The sequence below is a fragment of the Protopterus annectens genome, chromosome 9.part0 (assembly GCF_019279795.1).
Source record: "Protopterus annectens isolate FY-2018-M chromosome 9.part0, PAN1.0, whole genome shotgun sequence".
Lineage (NCBI taxonomy): Eukaryota > Metazoa > Chordata > Ceratodontiformes > Protopteridae > Protopterus > Protopterus annectens.
Genome location: NC_056743.1, coordinates 251,422,375 through 251,448,252, shown reverse-complemented (window position 1 = coordinate 251,448,252; position 25,878 = coordinate 251,422,375). Strand labels below are relative to the sequence as shown.

The following is a 25,878-nucleotide window of genomic DNA, read 5'->3' as shown; positions in this document are numbered from 1 at the left end:
CTTGACCGACATCCGCCTTATACTTTGGTATTCGGGCCGACTGGGACAGCGGACTACCCCAAGTGTTAGGACTGCAGCAATGTGAGATGAAGAACATCTAAATGGCTATTCAAGAATTAGAAATTAAGTATAAATTTTTAAATGACTTCGCTTGAGAGCTGGCCTAACACGTCTTGATACTAAATGCGGCAAATGAGAGCTGAGGTAATAGAGGGGCACTATGGGTAAGCTTAGCTTGAGAGTTTTTTGACTGGAGCGAGCTTGTTATAACGGCAGACTCAGTTCGGAGGACGGAACCGACACCTATCAGTAAGGAATGAACGAAGATTAACAACATCAGATGCAGAATTACAAATTTATCCCGACATTGCTTTTTCATGTGGATTTCATATCTGTCACAGAAATAGATAATGCAACTGCCAGCCACTTGCATAACATTTGCTCAACAAGAAATTACTACCTACCTTTCTTAGAGAGCAAATAACTAAGTGCATTTGTGTTATCTTCATTTCTTTCTCTGTAGCATCTTAACCATTTCTGAACATCTGTGTTATGCAAGATATTCCCCTTTCGTCTGGTACTTTGGAAACATCACTAACTTACATAAATATTACGACCATTGCATACATAGTCATTCATTTACAATCAGATTCTGAGGTACACACAGTCAATACAGTGGCTGCAGCTGCTCTGCATGGAGGCAGTCTGTGGATGATCATCACAATTTAGTGTCCTTGGTCTGGATTGGTAGAGTTAGCGTATGTATGAATAAAACATGTGAAATACATTACTGTGAGTTTTTCCTTAACTGCAGTCATACATCTGAGGTGTAAGCAGTCAACGCAGCTAGAATAAGTGACCACTGAGGAAGTTTGTGAATTAAAGAGACTGATCACAACTAAGTTGTCATTGACCTGCCATAATATGGCCACCACTCAGTTTCCTTCAGACCCCCTTGCTTTGAAGTCAGTGACCACTACAAATTCTGCATCCTCTAAAACATTATTGTTACTATTAATGCAATCTTCACAACAATGCATACACTTAATTTATGACAGAATCATATCTTAAATGAAGCCTTTATAGGTTACCTGTTCTCTAATAAGTTCTGCACTGCAATATTCACAAATCACACTTGCTAGTGGGCATGTTTGGTTGTGAATCTGCAATTAAAAAAAAAAAAAAAAAAAAGAATTAGCTTAAGGGAATTTAGCTCTTGCATTATATAAGTAAGCCATCTTAGAATACTAGGTAGAGCAATTATATCTCAAATGTCAAATGATCTGGAATGAATATGTCTAGACAACACTATTTTAAATTTTATCTGACTTTATTCACAAACTTTTTAGAGAAATTACTAATCTCTTTTCTGGCTCTTACACAAAATATTTCATACTTGCTGCAAAAAACCAAACACCAAGCAAGCTCCAAAACACTCAAGGTATACACAAGGTATGATAATCCCTATGAGGTATCTGTTTCCCACAAGAAATACAGTTATTCACTTTTTCTGACATCCGGTAAAATACTGAGGCAAGAAAAAACTAAAATGTTCCCCAACGGGGTACTTAGCCAACTCTGTTTCGGTCTGAAACTCCGGTTTCGGAAATATTTCAGTACGCCAACCTGCACTCGCAAAACTGCTTCTGCATCGGACCATGCGGCAAAAAAGACTGAGGATATGACGTCGGTCATGCGCATTAGTACCCTGACGTACTGACGTCAGTCTAATGCGCCCTGACCGACGTCAGCCTTATACTCTGGTATTCGGGCCGACTGGACGCGGACTATACCCAATAGTCAGGACTGCAGCAATGGAAGACGAAGAACATCACTCAGAACAAGAAAAAAGGGACAAAAAGTACAGTTTTGTACCTACCATAAATGTAGATGTCTGACAGGCATGCATCTGCAGTCCTTACAAATGGGTTGTCCTGTCGTCAGGCAGCCCTTCGGTCGGCCGGATTCCAAAGTCTGGGTCTGGCCTCGGCTGGTGTCGCACTTCACCCGGCGTCATAGCTGCAGTTCTTCGGGTATAAAGGCATCAGCCGACGCCATTTTCCTCAGTGTTTCTTGCCCCAGATGCCCTCTAGGAAGGCTAAATTTGGATAAATGCAAATGGTTCCAAATAGTAGAGAGCAAACAAAAAAAAAAATAAGCATGTATGTACATATATACAAACAAATACACCATAATAGATTCCCCCAGCTAGCTACAAGATGGGCAAATACCCTAGGAGTACCACAGAGGGGAAGGAGGGTGGGTAATCCTGACTGAAGATGCATGCCTATCGGACATCTACATTTATGGTAGGTACAAAACTGTACTATGTCCTTCAAGGATGCATCTGCAGTCCTTACAAATGGGTAGAATACCATAGCCAAACTGGGGGAGGAGGAGAAATAGATTATGGTGTAGTTAAGATCCCTTGCAAAACAGCAGTGGCAAAACCTGCTCGGGATCTGGAGTATAAAGGTAAATTATAATGCTTGGCAAATGTATGCACAGAGCTCCAAGTAGCAGCCTCTAAAATGTCTTTGGTAGCCACTCCTCGTAAAAAAGCTGTGGTAGTGGCTGTAGCCCTTGTAGAGTGAGGCCTGATGTTTTCTGGAGTTTTCTTTCCATGGTAGGAGTAACAAAATCTAATGCAATTTCCTATCCACTTAGAGATTGTCTGTTTTGAAATTGCTTTTCCTTCCATTCCTGTTGCATATGCTACCAGTAGCTGGTCAGTTTTTCTATTGCTCTTGGTCCTGTCCAGGTAGTAACGTAATTGTCTATGTACATCCAAGGTATGCAGCAGTCTTTCTCCCCTGTTTTGTGGGTTGGGGAAGAATGCAGGTAGGTGGATAGCTTGATTTAAAGATACCCTGGAGACCACCTTTGGCATAAAAGTAGGATTAGTTCTCATGGACACTATCTTGATGGAAGATCAGGAAGGGCTGTACTGCCATTAATGCCTGTAGCTCAGATACCCTTCTTGCTGAAGTGATTGCAAGCAGGAAAGCAGTTTTCCATGATAAGTACTGTAATTCTGCTGTTGCTGCTGGCTCGAAAGGAGGGAGTGTCAACTTTTCTAGCACAAAGTTCAAGTCCCATGCTGGCAATGGCGGCTTCCTGGGTAGCTTTACATTTTTAATCCCTCTCAGAAACTGCCTGAGCAGAGGATGTGAGAATACTGGAGGATCCAAGTTGTATTCTGCTGAAATAGCTGATGCATGAATCTTAATGGAAGAATAGGACAGGCCGTTGTGGAAGAGCTCTGCCAAGTATTCCAGGATGTTAGCTATGTTTACCAGTGACACATTCTCTCCTTTTGCAGTACTCCAAATGAGATATCTTTTCCATTTTGCTGAATAATTTTTTCTTGTTGAGGGTCTGCGAGCCTCCAAGATAATGTCTTTAACCCTTTGAGATAAATCTGGGTTATTTGGTCTTATGCAATGTTCCAGGCAGTCAGCTGCAGTGTTTTCAGGTTTGGATGCAGGGTTTTGAAGTTGTTCTGTGTTAACAGCAAGGGAACTAGGGGCAGAGGCCATATTTGTTCCCGAGACATACTCCTCAGTAATGGGTACCAATGTTGCCTTGGCCAGTCTGGAGCTATCAGGATGATCCTTGGACGGTCTTCTTTGATCTTCAGTAGCACCTTGTGCATCAAAGGAAGAGGTGGGAATGCATATGCTGTCAGGTTTGTCCAACTGAAAGATAGGGAGTCCATTTTCCAAGCAAGTGGGTGGTACGTCCTTGTGCAGAATTTTTTCAGTTGGTGATTGTGTGGGGATGCAAATAAGTCTATTTCTGGCAGTCCCCATTTCTCTGTAATGGTTTTGAAGATGTCCGGATGCAGCATCCATTCGTGGGCATCCGTGGTAGTTCTGCTTAGGATGTCTGCTAGTATATTTTCTTTTCCTGGCACAAAAATTGCTTGTAGCTGAATGTTGAAGCTCAGTGTCACATTCCAGAGGTCCATTGCCATCCGGCATAGAGGGTATGAATGTGTGCCTCCCTGTTTGTTGATGTACCACATAACTGTGGTGTTGTCCGTCCTTATCAGCAGTTGACCCTGTTGAAGAAATGGTCTGAATGCCTGAATTGCCAGTTTTACTGCCAGCATTTCCTTTTGATTTATGTGTAGGTGCAGCTGGTCTTGAGTCCATAAGCCTTGTATGCACTTGTCCAGCATGTGTGCCCCAACCGAGGTCTGAGGCGTCTGTTGTGATGGTCTGGCTTGGTTGAGTGCTGTGGAAGGGCAGTCCCTTGTTTGATTGACAGGCCTGGGCCCACCATTGGAATTCTTGTTTCAGGCATGGAATTATTGGAATTTGGGTTTCTAGGCTGTGCTTGTGCTGAGACCATAAATTCCTTAGGTACCACTGTAACTTTCTCATATGTAGTCTGGCATGTGGAATTAATATTATGCAGGATGCCATGTAACCGAGAGCTTGCAGGACTTTTCTTGCTGTTAGCTGGTTCTGCTTTGTTAATGCCATGAAGTAGAAAGGGAGTTGCTCCTGTTTTTCTACTGTCAGGAATGCCATTTGTTTTGTTGTGTCCAAATCTGCACCCAAGAAGGTTATCCTTTGGGATGGTATCAGCCTTGACTTTTTTATATTGACTGTGTATCCCAGGGCTTGTAGTAGATGAATGACCCTTTCCAAACCTTTTGTTAATTTGATTTTGTTGTCCGCTTGTAACAGGCAGTCGTCCAGGTAAGGGTAAATTTGAATTCCCTGAAGCCTGCAATGAGCAATTACTGATGCCAGGCATTTCGTGAATACTCTGGGCGCAGTAGATAAGCCAAAGGGCAATGCTGAGAATTGATAATGCTCTGATCCTGCAAGAAATCTGAGGTATCTTCTGCAATTTGGTCGTATGGGGACGTGCAGGTATGCCTCCTTGAGATCTAGAGTTACCAGCCAAGACTCCTTGCCCAGCATGGGAAGAAGCTGCTGTAGGGTCAGCATTTTGAATTTTGGAACAATGAGGTATGTGTTTAAAGCGGACAGGTCGGGAATAGGTCTCCATTGGTTTTCTTTTCTTGGTACCAGGAAGAGTCTTGAGTAAAATCCTTGCCCTTGTTCCACAGATGGTACCCTTTCTACAGCTCTCATCCTTAGTAAGTGAGTTATTTGTTCTAGAGCTTCTGTCTTCTGATTTGGAGGTAGGTTTGGCATTCCTCTCTTCCTTGGTAGAGTATGGAAGTGAAACCTGTAACCTTGGTCTATTGTCTGTAAAATCCATTTGTCTCCTGTGATGTAATGCCAGTTTACTGAAAATAAGGCTAGCTTCTCGCCTAAGGGTGCCTCTAGTTGTTCCCTGGTAGGCGGTGCTAGAGCCAAGTCACTGTGATTGTCCTGTGGAAGTGGTGGTGGCTGGATCTGTGGCTGTACCTCGTTGGTTGTTAGCCTGCCACTGACGTCCCCTGTAGGCACCTCTGGATTGACCCCTGCCTCTTGAGCGCCTATTCCTGCCTCTCGGAGCTCTGGCGTGTCTGGAAAGGACCAATTCTTGGAAGGCCAGTTCCTTCTAAACCTTGGAGGCTGGACCTGCAAGAAATCCTCGACTGTCTGGACAGATTTTGCTTTCTCTTCCACCTTCTTCAGCACCTGCTGCGCAGGGGAGCCAAACAAATTGAGCTTATCCATGGGAGCATCTAGGAGCTTTGATTTAACATGGTCTGGTAAGGACTGCTTTTAACCATGCATGTCTTCTGATCATTGTGCCAGTCATGGCTGATCTAAAGGAAGCCTCCAGTGCATCATAGCCGCATTTTAAGGAATGATTACTGACCTGCTGAATGTTATGTACCATTTCCTGTACAGATTTTTTGTCTAATGGTTCATCCGAGGACAGTTTTTTAGTTAATTGGTCTAACAAATTCCTGATACTGAATCATGTGGAATTGACAGTTCAAGGCCCTAGCTGAAAGAGTAGCAGAAGTGTAAACTTTTTTACCCCATCTCTCTAAGGCCCTAGATTCCCTTTTGGTAGAAGAAGCTGCTACAGCCTTGGGTCCCTGGGAGATAGTTTCGGGATCTGCAAAAGGGGCCTTATACAAATGATAATGTGTGTCCGGAACCCTGTAGTACCTATCGGGCTTAGCAGGGGCCGGAGGAAGAGAATCAGGAGCAGTACAAGCATCATTAAAAGCATCATCCACAACAGTAAGTACTGGAGGAATGGCTAAAGGCCTATGCTGTGGCAAATGCAAAAAGGTTCTAAGCCTTTTCCTAGAGTCTGAAAAATCCTGGCCCTGCCATTGAAATTGTTCCCTCATAGCATGCAAGGTTTCCCCAAAAGAAAATTCCTCAGGCGGAGAGGCAGAAGGAATGGAGTCTTCTGCATCAGAGTCCTCATAAGGAGAAAAGGGGCCTTCTGGAGGGTTTGAATTATCTGATTCATCAGAGGAGCCATCTGAAGAAACTGGCTCAGGGGGCTCTACTCTAATCCTCTTCTCTGGAGGTGGGTGAGAGGCCCTGTCTGGATGTGGTTGGGATCCCCAGATCAAAGAAATGAGATCCTCTGCTAGACTAAGCATTTGTGAACTAGAGCTAGGCCTGTGAGAGGGGGTCTTAGCAGGCACAGTTTTGGTAGTTTTAGCTGCTTTAGCCCTGGCAAAGGCCTTAATCGACATGGATGCAGGAGGCCTAGCAGCTCCACGTGCAGGGGTAGAAATATCCAAAGGGATAGTATCAGATAAATCCTGCGAACGTGCAAGAGCAGGTGTGATTTCAGTAGCAGATTCAGCCTGGCTGGATGAAGCCTCGGTAAGTGGCAAGCTTTCGGCCGAAGGAAGAACCGTGGACTCTGTTTCAGCCGAAACCGAGACACTCGCGGTTGGCTTGACCGCGGTTTCGACCGAAACCGCGGACCGCGAGTGTCGGTCCTTTTCCTTGCGTTTTTTTAGAAATTTGCATAGTCGGAGTATCCGACGGCATAATGCAAGCGAAATCGGAGCCGAAAAACTCTTCAGCAAATTCCGACCGACGTCTAAGTGTCCGTCGGTTGAAAGAAGCACAGGCTAGACAAGCTGCTACGTCGTGGTCTGGGCCTAAGCAAGGTAAGCAGTAAGAGTGGAAATCTTTATGAGGTATTTGTTTCCCACAAGTTAAACAGTTATTCACTTTTTCTGACATCGGCTGAGGCAAGAAAGATTCTAACGGGTACTTAGCTTTTAGAAGTCTTCGGTACTTGTAGTAGTAATCTCTGGTTCTGACCGACCGGCACTTGCGAACAGCTTCTGCTTCGGGCGCCACGCGGCAAGAAAGACTGAGGAAAATGGCGTCGACTGATGCCTTTATACCCGAAGAACTGCAGCTATGACGTCGGGTGAAGTGCGACACCAGCCAAGGCCAGACCCAGACTTTGGAATCCGGCCGACCGAAGGGCTGCCTGACGACAGGACAACCCATTTGTAAGGACTGCAGATGCATCCTTGAAGGACATCTAAATCAACGCACTAAAAAAATAAGTGAGAATGAAGCAGAGTTACAGAAATTTAACAGCGACCATTTCCAAAATCAGTACACTGGTATAACAGAAACCAAAATGTTAAACAGTGGCTGCATTTTGCGCATGATGCATGTCTAAGGTGATGCATTTGACTAATTTAAGTACGAAGCTGAAGTTGCCAAAGGCCCATAGGTTCATAGGTTCATACTAGGCTATCTGCCCTAGAGCATTTATAAGCCTAGCCAGAGTGTGCCATTAGTTTGCTGTGCCTCTGTCCAGCAGTGATACAGAGATGATTCCCGGGGTAAACCTACGATCTCCCATCCACTCGTCAAGATTTCTCTTGAACAGAGTCAGTGAGGGGCTCTGCCTCACATGGACTGGGATTCTGTTCCATAGTGTAGGGAGTCTCTGGGTGATGAATCTGTCCCTCCAGCACGTCCTATTTATATCCGTGTTGAGGTTTAAGTCTCTTGCTCTCGTGGCTCTGGTGGATTTGGATTTTTTGAGGTGGAGCATGTCCATTAATTCCGGGTTGGACATGGCCTTGTATGTCAGGCACAGATCACCTCTGAGCAGATGGTATGCGACTGAATAGAGCTGGCGTTTCTTCAGTCGGGCATCGTATGACATATGTTTGAGCCCCTTTATCCTTTTGGTGAGGAACTTTTGGGGTCTTTCCAACTGCTGCAGGTGTCGGGTAAGGTACATTCCGAATGGGGCGTTGTACTCTATCATTGGTCTGATAAGTGAAGAGTACAGGGGTACAATGACCTCTCCTGATCTGGATGTGAATCCCTTCATGATCAGGTGGGCAATGTAGAAGGTCTTCCTAACCACTTTGGCAATGTGAGTGTCAAAAGAGGTTACTGTCAACTTGGGTCCCCAGGTCCCTGATAACTTCTTCCATGTTTAATGGATTACCACCTATGTGGTAATTAGGGGTTACCTTGTTTTTCCCAAAGGGTATGACTATACATTTTTGGCATTTAGCTTAAGGCCATGGCTCTGGCACCAGTTATCCATTTCTATGAGACCTTTCTGGAGGATGTCTGTGTCTGATGGAGTGTCAATTATGGTGCCCAGTTTGCAGTCATCTGCAAATTTTGTCAGCCACAATCCCACTATGTTTGCCTGCACTTCAGAAAAATAAATGCCGAACAAGAGGGGGCCCAGGACTGAGCCCTGTGGGACACCGCTCGTGACCGGCTTAGAGTCTGACATGGCACCAGCAACTCTAACCCTGTGTGTTCTGTCCTTGAGCCAGTTTGCAACCCATCTTGTGACATATGGATTTACATCTAAGCTGGTGAGCTTTTCTATGATGCCCGAGTGGGGTATTGTGTCGAATGCTTTTGCTAGGTCAAGGTAGGCTGTGTGAACTGTCTTACCCTCATCAATGGCTTTAGTGACTGTTTCGAAAAAGTCGACCAAGTTCAAGAGGCAGGATCTGCCCTTGACAAAGCCAAATTGGGTAGGATCCAGTGTCTGTAGGTCCCCAATGTCTTTATTTATGAGTTCCATTATGATCCTCTCCATAGCTTTGCAGACAAGGCTCGTCAAGCTTATGGGGCGGTAATTTCCAGGGTCCGTAGAAGCACCGCCTTTGTGGAGTGGGACCACAGTTGCCGTACGCCATTCTTTGGGTACGTATCCTGCAGTAAGGCTAAGATTAAACAGCAGACTTATGTGTGGGTTTAGGTTCCTCATTGAGTTCGTGTAGCACACAGCCGGGGACACCGTCTGGTCCCATTGATGCTGTGTTTTTTGCTTTAGAGAGAGAAGCTCTCACCTGGGCATCTGAGATGTTTGGGAGGCTAGACTCTGGTGGGATAGATATTTCTCCTTTTGGGGGGGAAGGAGGGGAGAAATTTGCACTGAACCTGTCTGCCAGTATGTTGGCAATGTCTGTGGGTTCAGTGATTTTTTTATCATTTTGGACTAATTCTGAGCATATCTGGGAGTTTCCACCAAGGTTTCTAACATAGCTAAAGAAGGCTTTATGATTGTCTTTTGTGTCATTAGCGATTTTTCTCTCAAAGTTGGCCTTGGATGATTTTATGAGTGATCGTAGTTTCTTGCTAGTATTGATCAGAGATGCCTTCCCATTTAGGGATTTTGCTCTGTCATGTAGTAGCTTTCTCCTCTTGTTGTAGAGTTTGTTTATGGCTGGAGTCCACCAGACTGGGCGCCTGCCTTTGGTGGAAAAGGTCTTGATTTTATTAGGGATTGCTTGATCCATACATTCCTGGAGGTGCTCGTAGAAGGCATTTGTAAGGGTTTCAGCAGCGTGGGTTGTGGTTTCCACTGGCTCGGGGGCCTTGAAGGATACCACTCCAGTCTTAAGAAGTGTGAAGTTTGCTTTTGAGAAGTTCTTCACTGTGGTCTTTTTTGCTGGGGGTGGGGGCGGGATGTGACCTACAGAAAAGTAAGTTTTCAGCTTTACTGTGGGACAAGTTTACAGGTTTATATAAAGAAACTATCACTCCATCAGGACCAAGAACAGCAAACAGTTTAACATTTCCTACTTCATCAGGTCTGGTGTTCTGAAATAAGGTTACCTCAGACCTTACTTACCAGAAAGTGCTCTTCCAGATTCTACAAACTTGAGTCAAGTGCCCTCAGATTTTTAATGCTTCTTACACTTCAGCATGGAAAATAATAAAAAGATGCCTTCAAAAAAAGAAGTTATGTACTCACCATACCATTCTATCAGAGTAGTTCTACTTCATTTGTCTTCAACCTGTGAGTACCCGATCTGAGCCGGCAAATTCACTAGCATCTGCTCCGAGCTAGAAGGTCCTCCCCTTACCCATAATACACCTCCACTACCTTCCAACCTCGAGATCCAATTTGCTGACCCTTAATACTGATGACCCGACCTGAACACTTTATGACCTACAACTGCAGCCAAAAGGTTGTTCATACGATGTCGGGGGAAAGCGGGAGGGATGGCTGAAGACAAATGAAATATAACTCAGATGGAACATTACAGTGAGTACATAACTTCTTTATCTGAAGCAGTTTACTTCATTTGGTCTTCAACCTGTAGGACAGAGTCCCCAGCTACTAAACTCCTGAGTGGCCCTCATGGAAGGATATTCCAGAGCACTATGGAACCAAAGGATGTTCTCCTTCTAGAAGTCAAACCCAATTTGTAGTGAAGAAATAAAGGTATGAGATGAGGACCAAGTAGCTGCAGAACAAATATCATCCATTGATACTCTAGACCAAAAGGCCGCAGAAATAGCCATGGACCTAGTGGAATGAGCTTTCACCTGACCCGGAAAAGACGCACCTTTATCCTTATAGACCTGAAAGATGCACAAGGAAATCCACCTAGCAATAATGACCTTGGAGATGGGGTTTACCCAAAAAGGGTTTAGAGAATGACACAAAATTGATCGGATTTACTTAAGATTTTGGTCCTGTGTAAATAAAACTCATAACAGTCTATGAACATCCAACAAGTGGAGTTTGTATTCCATTTTGTTAGCAAAGTTTGGGAAGAAAACAGGTAAATTAATGGCCTGATTGATGTTAACTTATGATGCAACCTTAGGTAGAAAGGATGAATTGGTCCGAAGGGAAACCCTATATTTAAGGAAAATCATATATGGAACTTTGATGGACAAAGCTTGCAGTTCTGAAACCCTTTTAGCTGAGGTGATAGCTACCAGGAATGCTGTTTTCCAATATAAGAACTTAAGATCTGTGATTGCTGCAGGTTCAAAAGGCGGAGCGACCAAAGCTTGAAGAGCCATAGTAAGGTCCCATGGAGGAACAGTATCCTTGACCGGGGGGGGGGGGGGCGTAACAGGTTAGTATCTTTGATAAAGACTTTACACAGTTTGGAAGAGGCCAGGGAGGCAAAATTCTTACTCACGTGAAAATGAGAGATGGCAGCTAACTGAACTTTGATAGTAGAAGAGCTTGCTCCTTGTTGAAAAATATTGGCTAGGAAAATCAAGAATAGTGGAAATAGGAGCTGTGAAAGTGTCTAAACTCCTTTTACACAGTTTGGAAGAGGCCAGGGAGGCAAAATTCTTACTCACGTGAAAATGAGAGATGGCAGCTAACTGAACTTTGATAGTAGAAGAGCTTGCTCCTTGTTGAAAAATATTGGCTAGGAAAATCAAGAATAGTGGAAATAGGAGCTGTGAAAGTGTCTAAACTCCTTTGAGAAGCCCAAAAGGAAAAAGTTTCCATTTGCTGCAGTAAAATCTTCCTAGGTGAAGACTTACAAGCTGCCACTAGAATAGACCTAACTGAAAAGGATAATCCAGGAGTCCTAGCGATCATGGGAACTGAAACAGCCAAGCCGTGAGCTTCAAACTGTCCAGGTTCGGATGAGGAAAGTACAGTTGTGTACACTTACCATAAATGTGGAGTGTATTTACTGTTGCAGTCATTTTTCTTCTTCTTTCGGCTGCTCCCATTAGGTGTTGCCAGAGCAGATAAACTGTTTCCATTTCTTCCGATCCTCTGCATCTTGCTCTGTCACACCAACCACCTGCATGTCCTCTCTCACCACATCCATAAACCTTATCTTAGGCCTTCCTCTTTTCCTGTTACCTGGCAGCTTCATCTTTAGCATCTTTTTCCCAATATACTCTGCATCCCTCCTCAGCACATGTCCAAACCAACGTAATCTTGCCTCTCTGGCTTTGTCTCCAAACCTTCCAACCTGGGCTGACCCTCTAATATACTTATTCCTAATCCTGTCCATCCTCATCACACCCAGTGCAAATCTTAACATCTTCAACTCTGCCACGTCAAGCTCTGACTCGTGCCTTTTTGTCAATGCCACTGTCTCCAACCCATATAACATAGCTGGTCTCACTACCCTCTTGTAGACCTTCCCTTTCACTCTTACTGGTACTCGCCTAACACAAATCACTCCTGACACTCTTCTCCACCCACTCCATCCTGCCTGTACTCTCTTCTTCACCTCTCTTCCACACTCACCATTACTCTGAACTGTAGATTCCAAGTACTTAAACTCATTCACCTTCGCCACCTCTACTCCCTGCATCCTCACCATTCCTCTATCCTGCCTCTCATTCACACACATATATTCTGTCTTAGTCCTGCTGACCTTCATTCCTCTTCTCTCTAGAGCACATCCCCACCTCTCCAGGGTCTCCTCCACCTGTTCCCTACTCTCACTACAGATCACAATGTCATCTGCAAACATCATAGTCCACGTGGACTCCTGTCTGATCTCGTCTGTCAACCTGTCCATCACCATTGCAAATCAGAAAGGGCTCAGAGCTGATCCTTGATGTAGTCCCACCGCCACCTTAAACGCATCTGTCACTCCTACCGCAGACCTCACCGCTGTCACACTACCCTCGTACATATCCTGTACCACTCTTACATACTTCTCTGACACTCCCGACTTACTCATACAATACCACAACTCCTCTCTAGGCACCCTGTCATATGCTTTCTCTAAATCCACAAAGACACAATGTAACTCCTTCTGACCTTCTCTGTACTTCTCCAACACTCTCAGAGCAAACATCGCATCTGTACTGCTCTTTCCTGGCATGAAACCATACTGCTGATCACCAAATCATCACCTCCCTTCTTAACCTAGCTTCCACTACTCTTTCCCATAACGTCATGTGGTGATCGATCAGCAGTCATTACATTTGGGTAATCTGCTGGCAGGTTGGCCTCAGTCGGCCTGAATAACAGTCGTGGGTCCTGCGTCGGTTGCTGTCTCCTCTTCCGTGACGTCAGGTCATCAGGGGTATAAAACATGCAGCTGACGCAATTTTATTCAGTTTTTCTTGCCCCAGATGTCAGGTGCCCCCCAAATGGAGAGGAAAAAAAAAAAAAAAAAAAAAAAAGATATATATATATATATATATATATATATATAGATTATGTGTGTGTATATATATATATATATATATATATATATATATATATATATCAATAAACAAATATATGTAAATGCACTTTTAGCAACACAAACTTTACCTTCACCCAAAAGCATACACACCACAAAGGCTTTAGTATATAGCGAAGAAAGGAAAAGATATAGAAAAGGGGGAGGGAGGGTGGGTAACCCGGACTGCAACAGTGAATACAGTCGAACATCTACAGTTATGGTAAGTGTACACAACTGTACTATGTTCTTCGTGTTTCACTGTTGCAGTCATTACATTTGGGTAGAATCCCAAAGCTATGGATGGGAGGATGGAACTAAATAGCATTAGGAGCGGCTACAAGACCCTGCAGAACTGCAGTGGCAAAGCCTGCCCTGGATTTTGGAGAAGAGAGGCAAATGATAATGCTTTGTGAAGGTATGAACAGAGTTCCAAGTAGCAGCCTCTAGAATGTCTGATTGGAACCCCTCTGAGAAAAGCTGCTGAGGTAGAGGCAAGCCCTGGTGGAATGTGACCTGATGCCCTTGGGCACAGGTTTACCATGGAAACGAATGCAGTGGCTTATCCACTTAGAAATAGTCTGCTTTGATAAAGCCTTCTCCTCTGAGCCTGCAGCAAATGCTACCAGAAGTTGCTCAGACTTCCTTAGAGATTTGGTCTTGCTCAAGTAGAATCTTAGTGGTTTGTGTACATCCAATGAATGCAGAATCCGCTCCCCCCTGTTCTGCGGATTTGGGTAAAATGTTGGCAGGTGAATTGTCTGGTTAAGAGCCACACTGGATTCCACCTTAGGCATAAAAAAAGGATTGATCCTGAGGGATACCCCGCCCAGGTAAAATGTATCAAAAGGCTCCACAGCCATGAGAGCCTGTAGTTCTGAAAACCTTCTTACTGAAGTGACTGCCAAGAGGAAAGCTGTTTTCCAAGATAGAAATTTTATATCCGCAGTAGCTGCTGGTTCAAAAGGAGGCAGGGTGAGTTTTTCCAGCACAAAGTTGAGGTCCCATGCAGGAGTTGGTGATCTTCTGGGAGGCCTTAATTTTTTGGCCCCTCTAAGATACTGTTTAAGCAGAGGATGAGAAAAGAGGGGAGGCTCTGTGTTGTAATGAACCAAGATGGCAGAGGCATGTATTTTTATTGAAGAAAAAGATGGGCCCTTGTTAAGCATCTCAGTCAAATATTGTAAAATCTGAGGAATTTTGGGCTTTGCTGTGTTTGTTCCTTGTGCTTGGTCCCAAGCACAGAATCTCTTCTATTTATCAGCATAACATTTTCTAGTACTAGGCCTTCTGGCTTCCAAAATGACATCAATCACAGATTTACTGAGAGGAGGAGTTTGAATAATTAAATGATCAGCCATGCTGCAAGGTTCAGAGTTTGGAGCGGAGTGTGAAGAATTTGATTGTTCTGCTGAGACAGTAGATTAGGTATTTGAGGCAAGTACCAAGGTTGCTGCGGTAGCGTTGTCGCCTCACAGCAAGACGTTGTCCCGTTAGATTCTCAGCCAGAGCGTCTTCTGTGGAGACGTGGTGAATGGGTGTACCTTCGTTGAAGGTTGCGCGTTAGGGCCGGCAACTCAGCACGTAAAAATCAACTGCCAATTATTAGCGGACCAGAGTTCCTCTGTGGCAACTCCTAACCGGAAAAAGCCGAAAGAGACAACAACCAAGGAGGAAGTTGAGACGTATTCTTTAGAATTGGGTACCAGTGCTGGCAAGGCCAGTCCGGAGCAATTAGAATCATTTTTGTTTTTTTCCTGTCTGACTAAGTAAGACCTTGGAGAGAAGAGTCAGGGGGGGAAAGGCATAGGTCTTTCCAACTGAAGGATAGGGCATCCACTTTCCATGCTTCTCTGTGAAGGATAGGGCATCCACTTTCCATGCTTCTCTGTGATAAGTTCTTGTGCAGAATTTGTCCAGCTGATAATTTTGGGAAGAGGCAAAAAAATCTATGTCTGGGCTCCCCCATTTCTGTGTTAACATGGTGATAGTGAAGATTTGTGGATCCAGTTTCCATTCATGTGGGTCCATAGGATTTCTGCTTAGGTCGTCTGCCAGAGTATTTTGTTTTCCTGGCAGGAATTGAGCTTGAAGATGTATCTGGTAAGTCAAAGCTGTGTTCCACAATGCCATGGCTAGTCTGCAAAGGGGGTAGGAATGCGTACCCCCCCTGCTTGTTTATGTACCACATAACTGTGGTGTTGTCAGTCTATCAGTAGTTGTCCTGGATGAAGTAAGTCCTTGAAGACTGTCAGAGCATTCTGAACAGCTAGCATATCTTTCTGGTTGATATGCAGATGCATTTTTTGGGTTCCATTTGCCCTGACTGCATCTCCCAGGCAGGTGGGCCCCCCAAGCCTAGTCTGATGTGTCTGTAGTTAGGGTTTGGGTGGCAGTGGGTAGAGTGAATGACAGTCCCTTGTTTTGTTGACATGTCTCTGCCCACCAAAGAAACTTCTGTTGTAGGCAGGGAATGAAAGGAATCAATGTTTCCAGACTTTGACAATGTTGACTCCATAAACTTTTTAGGTACCATTGTAGTTTCCTCATATGCAGTCTCACATATGGAATTAGTAGAATGCAGGATGCCATGAACCCCAAAGCCTGCAGAATTTGTCTTGCAGATAACTGGGTTTTTGTTGCCATTTGTTTGAAGTATGTTGTCAGCTGCCTTTGTCTGACGTAAGGTAAGCCATCTGGGCAGTTGTATTCAAGCTTGCACCTAGGAATGTAATTATTTGAGAGGGTACCAGTTGGGATTTCTTTTCGTTTATTGTATACCCTAGGTATGCTAGAAGCCTTTTTACAAACGCCAGATGTTGAAGAAGTGTCTTTGTCATCTGCTTGAATGAGACAGTCGTCCAGATAAGTATAAAAGTGTATGCTTCTGTCTGCAAAATGCAATTACTGGTGCCAGGCACTTTGCAAAGACCCTGGGCGCAGTACATAAGCCAAAGGGCAGTGCAGAGATTTGGTAATGCCAAAAACCTGCCTTGAAGCGAAGGCATCTTCTGCATGATTCCCTTATTGGGATATACAGGTATGCCTCTTAAGTCTACAGTCACTAACCAAGCGTTCCTGCCCAGCACAGGCAGTAGCTGTTATAAAGTCAACATTTTGAATTTTGGATTGTGCAGGAACATGTTCAAAATTGTTAAGTCCAGTATTGGACACCAGGCATGGTCTTTTCTGGGTACCAGGAAAAGTCTTGAATAAAAACCTTGTCCTTTTTCCTTTTCTGGTACTGGTTGAATCCTGGAGGTCTAATGAGCAGATTCAGTCACTCTCTTGCGGGTAAGGCATGATGGACTGTAGTGTGACCATCCAGAATTTTTCTTTGGCAACTGACAGGTTCAGTGTAGATAGGTCCAGAATGGGCCTCAAGTCCCCCATTTTCTTTGGCACCAAAAAAAACCTGGAGTAGATGCCCGATCTGGACTGATCTGGGAGGACGGATTTGATGGCTTGTTTTTCTAGCAGCATGGAGATTTCCCATGCTGCTGCCTCCCTTTGCATGGGTGGCACGTCCAGGAGGAACCACAAAGGGGATAGAGTATCCTCTGGATATGATCTGAAGCATCCAGCGGTCTGATGTAACAGACTCCCATGCCGCTGGGTGCAAGGACAATTGTCCCAGACTGCCTCCAGAGTAGAGCAGTCGGGTAATCCTTCAGGGTTGCTGTACAGGCCTGTTCGAGAAAGGTTCTTGAGATCCAAAATTCCTCTAACTTCCTCTAACAGTGCCTTCCTGTCCTCCTCACTCTGGACTAAAGTCTCTGACAGTCTTACCAAAAAGAGTACAGCCGTCATAAGGGGCACTGGCAAGAGACGCCTTGAAAGGCTCTGAAAACTGACAGTCTGAGCCAGGCGTTGTGCCTCATGGACACACTGGACTCAGCAGCCCTAGCTGCTCCTTGAGTAGCATGTGAGAGGAGTCACATGGCCATTTTGGAGACTGCTTTTAAGGTGGCCATACTCGTGGAGAACATGTCCCTGTACTCCTGCGACATAGACTTGGGGGAGACTCAGCTAGTTCCTTGACCAAGTCGCTCTGGAGTCTTGTGATGTGGGCCAGGTAGTTCAGCGTCCTGATGGAAAAAGGTTGCCGACGCATAAACCCGCTTCCCTAAGTGGTCCATCATCCGTGACTCTCTGTCAGGAGGCTGAATAGAGGAACTCTTGGGCTAGTTCCTTTTTTGTGGCTGCTGCTACCACCATAGCACCTACGGGGGAGCCCTTGTTACACCCCGGTCTGATGGTGGACTTAAGATCTTATCCAGACGTTTAGGGATTGGTTCCACTGTGTCTGGCTCCTTCCAGGCCCATGAGGTGACCAGGGGATCTGTGGGAGGAGACACCCAGGAAGTAGATGGGCCAGTGTCGAAAGCCTCCAGGAACACAGATTCTTCAGAAAAAGGTTGGGGGTGGATCAACCTCCCCACTGGCGTAGGATTTCCATGATTTCTCCAAAGGAGACATCCTCGGTAGGTGACCTGGAGGAAACCTTCCCCCATCATCCAAATCAGTGTCCTCAGTGAGGGACTCGGGGGGGAATCCAAGTTCCTCTTCTTACACGTATGCTTGCGAGGCCCATCTCTGGTGGGGCTCTCCGGGGGGAACTCGCAAGCCACTTGTTCCTCCAGGGGGACTGCTTGAGGCTCCTCTAGCATGGGCTGTCCGTCTGGTAAAATGATGGGATGCGTAGACAGAGCCAAGGGGGTCGGGGCGGAATCCGAGGAAATAGTCAAAGAGTCTTGATCCAGTGGAGAGAACCCTTTCTACCACGTCAAACGCCAAGGGAGAATTTACTTCTAAAATTTTTTTTAAAATAACCAAAATACTCCAATTGTACTGAATATTATAATTCATATATATAAATTCCTTCCTATCTAATCACCATATCTAATTGATCTATAAACATGATCAAAGTGTATTATAATATTCTCTGCTGCTGATTAAAATCCTATGGGGAGTAAATGTGTACATGTACTATACAGTGGATTTAAGGGGCCACATATGTATCAAAGGAAAGGTCACTGTATAGCCCAAATACTTGTGTCATAGTAAAACTAATTCTGGTGTATGTACAAAAGGGGAATACATCTAAATCAAGTCATTGTTATTAAGGTTTATATTATCGGATATATCCAGAATTATTAGAGTATTTTGGTTATTTTAAAAAATTTTTTAGAAGTAAATTGACAGTTTACGGAGTGTGAGAAACACTGGATTTGACACACACACAAAAAAATGTTTTTTTGTAGACCTAGATTTCATATTATAAATCAACAGCTATGGAATATTACTTGAATGGTTATTATAATGCTTATCACAATATATATTTAATATTTCTTAATAATTTAAGGAAGTTTTAAAACTTGTATTAGTGGCATTGTAATAGACTAGCAATATGCATTTTATAATGTAACAAGATGGTAGTATGCTTTTAAATCTGATATATTGTTTTGGCGCCAAAAAAGTATAAATTAACATCTGGTGATTGAATAATTGATTCTGATGAAGTCCACACTGGAGTGGATGAAAGCGCTAGAGCCGTATTTTTGTTCTGTGCTATTTTTCAAACATTAAACAGGTTGCATCATTGCTGGTGCAAGTGCATGTCTTCCTTCAGGCACCCTACATATAGTGTTAACAGTATGTACGAATGAATCTCCTCATCATTTTTATCCATGTCAACTTCCAACGCATGGATCTCGATGAGGCCATGGACTCCAACCTGGCGTGTCGAAGAACCGAGGTGCTAGATGGAGGATGTCTCCCCGCCGGCTCCATGGAAAATCTCAGAGATCGGAGCTGAGGGGAGTCACAGATCCTAGCCTGACTTTTGGCGGGAGACCTCTTGTGTGGAAGAGTAATGGTCTTTGTGCTATCTCTTCTATCTCTGCCCCTTTTCCGTTCCACTTCCATGGGCTTAGAAACGGGAGGTTGATTCCCAGCCTGGGAGGGAAAAGAAGCAAGGGAAAGAGAGGAAGGAGTGGCAGCCACAGCAGCCGCTGTGACCGAAGCAGTGGACGAGGCAGCCACCTCAGAATTGGGTAGAAGGCCTTTTAAGGCCAAGTTGGCCTTACTGTCCTTTATAGCGCCTGGGTTAACACCCGCGCAGATAGCACAATCTGTACTCAAGTGGGCAATGCCCAAGCACATCAAAGAATGTGGCCATCTGCAGGAGACAATTTATGGCCACACAGTGAACCTTTTAAAAACAGGCTTGGGGTCAGCCATGTCTCCAAGCAAAAAACACACTAGAGAAGGAAAAGGAGAAGAAAAAAATTACCTATTTCCCACTCACCACACACTCAAGGCACACAACACTGAGGGGGATGGGAAGCCATACAGACCAACACTAAAAAGTACAGTTTTGTACCTACCATAAATGTAGATGTCCGATAGATATGCAACTGCAGTCATAACATATGGGTTGTCCTGCCTCAGGCAGCCCTCGGTCGGCCGGATTCCAAAGTCTGGGTCCGACGTCAGCTGATGTCGCATTTCTCTCAGACGTCAGAGTGGCTGGAGTACATAAGCATCAGCCGACACCATTTTCTTCAGTGTTTCTTGCCCCAGATGCCAGGAGCCCTCCAAGGAAGGCTGAAATCAAATTGGGAGACAAAAACAGGATTCCAGACAAATAAATGAGCAATAAACAGATACACCATAACAGATATCCCCAGCTAAGAGAAACAGGGATAGGAGTGGACCCTAGGCATAGAGGGGTATGGAGGGAAAATCCGACTGCAGTTGCATATCTATCGGACATCTACATTTATGGTAGGTACAAAACTGTACTATGTCCTTCAAGAATGCAACTGCAGTCATAACATATGGGTAGAATACCATAGCTTAGCTGGGGGAGGAGGAATGCTCTAGGAAAAAGATGGTGTGGCAATCAAATCCTGCAGGACTGCCGAAGCAAAGCCTGCTCTGGATCTGGAGTATAGAGGGAGATTGTAGTGTTTGGAGAATGTATGCACGGAGCTCCATGTAGCAGCTTCTAGAATGTCCTTAGTAGGCACCCCTCTTAAGAATGCTGTAGAGGTGGCTGTAGCTCTGGTGGAATGTGGTCTGACATTGGCTGGAACAGTCTTTCCATGAAAGGAATAACAGAATCTGATGCAATGTCCAATCCATTTTGAAATAGTCTGTTTTGAAATTGCTTTTCCTTGGACTGCAGGGGCGTAAGCCACAAAAAGTTGGTCAGACTTTCTACTGGTCTTGGTTCTGTCCAGGTAGTATCGAAGTTGTCTGTGAATGTCCAAGGTATGCAACAGTCTTTCCCCCTTATTCTCAGGATTGGGGAAGAAAGCAGGCAGATGAATAGCTTGATTTAAAGAAACCCTAGATACCACCTTTGGCATAAAAGTAGGGTTGTTCCTTAATGAAACCCTGTCTCTGTGGAAAATTATGAACGGTGGTATTGCCATTAGGGCCTGTAGTTCCGAAACCCTTCTTGCTGAGGTAATTGCCAACAGGAAAGCGGTCTTCCATGAGAGAAATTGCAAGTCAACTGAAGCTGCTGGCTCAAATGGAGGTAGAGTCAGTTTTTCTAGGACAAAATTGAGGTCCCAGGCTGGCACTGGAGCCTTTCTTGATGGTTTAATGTTCTTGATTCCCCTGAGGAATTGCCTTAGCAAAGGATGTGAGAAGACAGGCGAATCAGTGTTATATCTAGCTGAAATAGCTGATGCATGTATCTTTATGGAAGAATATGAAAGTCCATTCTTTAGCATATCTGCCAAATATTTCAGGATGAGTGGAATGTTCAATAATGATGCATCATGTCCCTTGCTGGTATTCCAAATGCTGAATCTCTTCCATTTTGCTAAGTAAACCTTTCTGGTGGATGGTCTTCGAGCCTCTGTTAGTATCCGCTGAACTTCCTTGGAGAGAGATAGGTTGAGATTATTCATGGGATCTCCCAGGCTGTTAGTTGCAGTGTCTGAAGGTTTGGATGCACTGTTTTGAAGTTGTGTTGAGTCAAAAGTAGAGGCCATTGGGGAAGGGCCCACTTCTTGGTGTGACATATGCTCCGTAGTAGTGGATACCAGTGTTGTCTTGGCCAGTCCGGAGCTATTAGGATCCCCTTGGGTCTCTCTGCTTTGATCTTTAGCAATACTGAGGTCATCAGTGGCAGAGGTGGGAATGCATAGATTTTTAGGGAGTTCCATTTGAATGACACAGCATCTATTTTCCAAGCTTGTGGATGGTATGTCCTTGAGCAGAATTTTTGTAGATGATGGTTGAGGTGAGAGGCAAATAGGTCTACTTCTGGCCTGCCCCATGTCGAAGTGAGCTGTGTGAAGATCTTTGGATGTAACCTCCACTCGTGTGGATCTGTGAAATTCCTGCTTAGGCTGTCCGCCAGCACATTGTCTTTGCCTGGAACAAACTGGGATTGTAACTGAATGTTTAGGCTCAGTGATTTTTCCCAAAGATGCATTGTCAGTCTGCAAAGGGGGGAAAGAATGGGTGCCCCCTTGTTTGTTTATATACCACATCAAAGTGGTGTTGTCTGTCCGTATCAGTAAATGGCCTTGCTGAAGTTGGTGTTGAAAGGCCTCGATGGCATGCATTACTGCCAGCATTTCCTTTTGGTTTATGTGCAGATGTGTTTCCTTTGGAGACCATTGTCCTTGTATACACCTGCCTTTCATGTGCGCCCCCCATCCAAGGTCTGAGGCGTCTGTGGTTATGGTCTGTGTTATCTGTGGTTTTTTGAATGACATACCTGTGTTTGCCTGGCTTACCAAGGCCCACCATAGGAATTCCTTTTGTAGGCATGGAATGAGCGGTATGGTTGTGTCTAAGTTGTTGCTGTGCTGAGACCATAGGCTTTTTAGGTACCATTGAAGCTTCCTCATGTGTAGTCTTGCTAATGGAACCAGAAGAATGCAGGATGCCATGTAACCCAGGGCCTGTAGGAATCTCCTTGCAGTCATCTGGGTAAGTTTTGCCAAACCTTTGAAATAATGAGTTAACTTCTCTTGCTTGTCTTCTGTTAGGTAAGCCATTTGAGAGGCTGTGTCTAATTTGGCTCCTAAGAAGATTATTTGCTGGGATGGCTGAAGACTTGACTTTTGGAAGTTGACTGTGTATCCCAGAGCTTGAAGTAATCGTATGACATAGTCCAAGTTTTTTGTCAACATCAATTTGTCGTCCGCTTGTATGAGGCAGTCGTCCAGGTACGGATAAATTTGGATCCCCTAGAGCCTGCAATGAGCAATTACTGAAGCCAGGCATTTTGTGAATACTCTGGGTGCAGTAGACAAGCCAAATGGCAATGCTGAGAATTGATAATGCTCTGGCCCTGCAAGAAATCTGAGGTATCTTCTGCAGCTGTGTCTGACAAGGACATGCAGGTATGCCTCCTTGAGGTCCAGAGTAATCAGCCAAGACCCCTTGCCCAGCATGGGAAGGAGTTGCTGTAGAGTCAGCATTTTGAACTTTGGTACTATGAGAAAGGTGTTTAATGCGGACAAATCCAGTATTGGTCTCCATTGAGATTCTTTTCTTGGAACAAGGAACAGTCTTGAGTAAAACCCCTGGCCTTGTTCTTGTTGTGGAACTCTTTCTATTGCTTTCATCCGAGTCAGCAGAGAGATTTGCTTGATAGCCTCTGCCCTCTGGTTTGTTTGGCATGCCTAGTTTTCTTGGTAAGGTATGAAAGTGGAACCTGTAACCTCGGTCTATAATGTCCAAAATCCATTTGTCCTTTGTCAGTCTATGCCAATTGTCTGCAAACAGATAATTTCCCGCCCAAGGGAGCTTCTATTTGTTCCCTGGTAGGCGGAAGTAGTCCCCTGTAAGGACCTCTGTATTGTCCTCTTCCTCGGCCACGTCTGTTTTTACCCCTTTGAAACTTTTCAGGATTAGGAAAGGACCAGTTTTTTGAAGGCCAATTCCTACTGAATCTGGGGGGGTTGAACCTGGAGGAAATCTTTCACCGTCTGAACTGATTTTGCTTTTTCCTCGATGGACTTTAACACATCCTTAGCATTAGTACCAAAAAGCTTGTTCTTTTCCAAAGGTGCATCCAGAAGCTTTGCCTTTACATGATCTGGTAGAGGTTGATCTTTTAACCATGCAGGTCTACGAATGACTGCCCCTGTCATAGCTGCCCTACATGAAGCTTCCAGTGAATCATATCCACACTGCAAGAGTGATTGCTTACTTGCTGAGAGTTATGTACAGCTTCCTGCAAAGACTTCCTGTCTAAAGGATCAGGAGAGGCCAATGTTTTCTGTAAATCTTCTAACAGGAAATCCTGATATTGTAACATATGAAAAAGGCAATTCAAAGCTCTCATAGATAAAGTAGTGGAGGTGTAAACCTTTTTTCCCAATCTCTCTAATGACCTTGCTTCCCTGTTGGAGGGCAAAGGATTTTTAGAGGTGGAAGCTGAAACACCTTTAGGTCCCTGGGAAATAGTTTCCAAATCAGCAGTATGGGCCCTGAATAAATGGGAATGCGTTTCTGGGACCCTGTAATACCCGTCTGGCTTGGCTGGGGCAGGAGGGAGAGAGTCAGGGGTAACACTAGAGTTAGAATATAAATCATCCAAAACATCAAGCACAGGAGGAATAGCTAAGGGCCTGTGCTGGGGCTTTTTAAGGAAAGTCCGAAGGCGCTTTCTGGAATCAGAATATTCCTGGCCTTGCCACTTGAAATGTTCCCTCATGGTATGCAGAACTTCCCCAAAAGAAATATCCTCAGGAGGGGAGGCCGAGGGGATGGAATCCTCTGCATCCGAGTCCTCATAGGTCTGGAAGAGCTCTTCCTGGCCATTAGAGTGGACAGAGTCCTCAGAATTTTCATCTGAAGGAATAGGGTCAGAGGGTTCAACCCGGGGCCTTTTATCAGGAGGAGGCTGGGATCCTCTCTCAGGATGGGCCTGTGAACCTCCAATCATAGCAATTAAATCAGCAGCCATAGTTATAATTTGTGTCTCTGGAGTAGGCTGAGGTAAGGCTTTAGCAGAAAGATGCTTGGTCTTGCTGGCCGCCTTAGCCCTAAGTGTAGGCCTTAATAGACATGGCCATAGGAGGCCTGGCAGTTCCACGTGCAGGAGTGACCTTATCTACAGCAATGGTCTCGGGCATTTCCTCGGTTTCGGTATCCGGAGGAAAATCAATAACTGGCGGAGTGATATCCGGAATCGGAGTCGTCTGTAATGCGGTGTCTTCGGTTCGGAGCAGTGGGAAAACCGTCTCAGGGGGAACCGGAGCACTCGCGGTAGGTTTTGGCGTGGAGTCGGTGGTAGATGCGAGCCGAGGATGTCGGTCCCAGTCTTTTCATTTTTTGGGGGTTTGCGATGTCGGAAGCTCCGACGGCATTGTATAGGCAAATTTTTTGCCGAAAAAATCTTCAGCGAACTCTGCCCGGCGCCTGAGAGTGCGCTTGTTGAAGCGAGCGCAGGCTACACAGGCCGAGACGTCGTGGTCTGGGCCAAGGCAAGGAAGACAGTAAGAGTGGAAATCCTTATGAGGTATTTGTTTACCACAAGAAAGACAATTGTTAACTTTTTCAGTAATTTCTGACATCGGCTGAGGCAAGAAAAGGTCCCCAACGGGGTACTTAGCTTTTTTGATGACTTCGGAATCGAAGAATACAGGAGCTGACCGACCGGCACTTGAACTGCTTCTGCTTCGGGCACCGTGCGGCAAGAAAGACTGAAGAAAATGGCGTCGGCTGATGCTCATGTACTCCAGCCGCTCTGACGTCGGAGAGAAATGCGACATCAGCCGACGTCGGACCCAGACTTTGGAATCCGGCCGACCGAGGGCTGCCTGAGGCAGGACAACCCATATGTTATGACTGCAGTTGCATTCTTGAAGGACATCTACAGGAAACTTTCTATACATGACGCACCAGTGAGGGGAGGAGGAGAGGGAACCTACACTAAACACCTACACTGAAATTATTTAGAAAAAAGCTGCTTAAAAACTCTAACTCGGAGCTCAGGAGATCACGATGCTTCAAGCAAGCCGTGGCAAATGAGATCTGGGAGTTGGACGGTAGTGGAGGTGTTAGGTAAGGAGCTTGGAGCCTGGAGCAGATGCTAGTGAATTTGCCGGCTTGGATCAGATATGGATCAAATATCCACAGGTTGAAGACCAAATGAAGTAACTACTTCAGATCATTGTTTCACTCCTCATATCTATTTCCTGCAGGAAGCACAGTTGTAGGTTCTGTTTTTAAGAGTTCTAGAAGTTTGAATATTTCCTACAGCTGGTCTGTTTACCCATCAAACGATAATCTTATCGAATGGCTATTCCAAAAACATTTAATCCTCTAACGTGCTTTTTATCTTACAAGCAACTCATTGTAAAGAAAATCTAAACATAACAGTTGGCCAACAAAGAAGTACTGCAGTGTATAACATAAGCTAAATAAGCAATCCCTTTTACAAATGTGCCCTTTTCCCCACTGTAGTGCTATCTCAGGGTTGGTGTACAGTTAGGGGGTGTGGGAGGTGCAACCCCCACCTTTGTGGGCTACTGCAAGGGTGG

General features: G+C 44.9%; 1 protein-coding gene across 4 annotated transcripts in view; it reads right to left on the bottom strand.

The window, feature by feature from the left end:
• TRAF6 (TNF receptor associated factor 6) overlaps positions 1 to 25,878 on the bottom strand; it is a 482,448-nt gene that overhangs the window by 140,511 nt on the left and 316,059 nt on the right. For all 4 annotated transcript variants that reach the window (XM_044082829.1, XM_044082830.1, XM_044082831.1 and 1 more), the window contains one exon: positions 1,092 to 1,163. In XM_044082829.1, the coding sequence (XP_043938764.1) occupies positions 1,092 to 1,163 (72 nt within the window). The remainder of the gene's footprint in view (positions 1 to 1,091; positions 1,164 to 25,878) is intronic.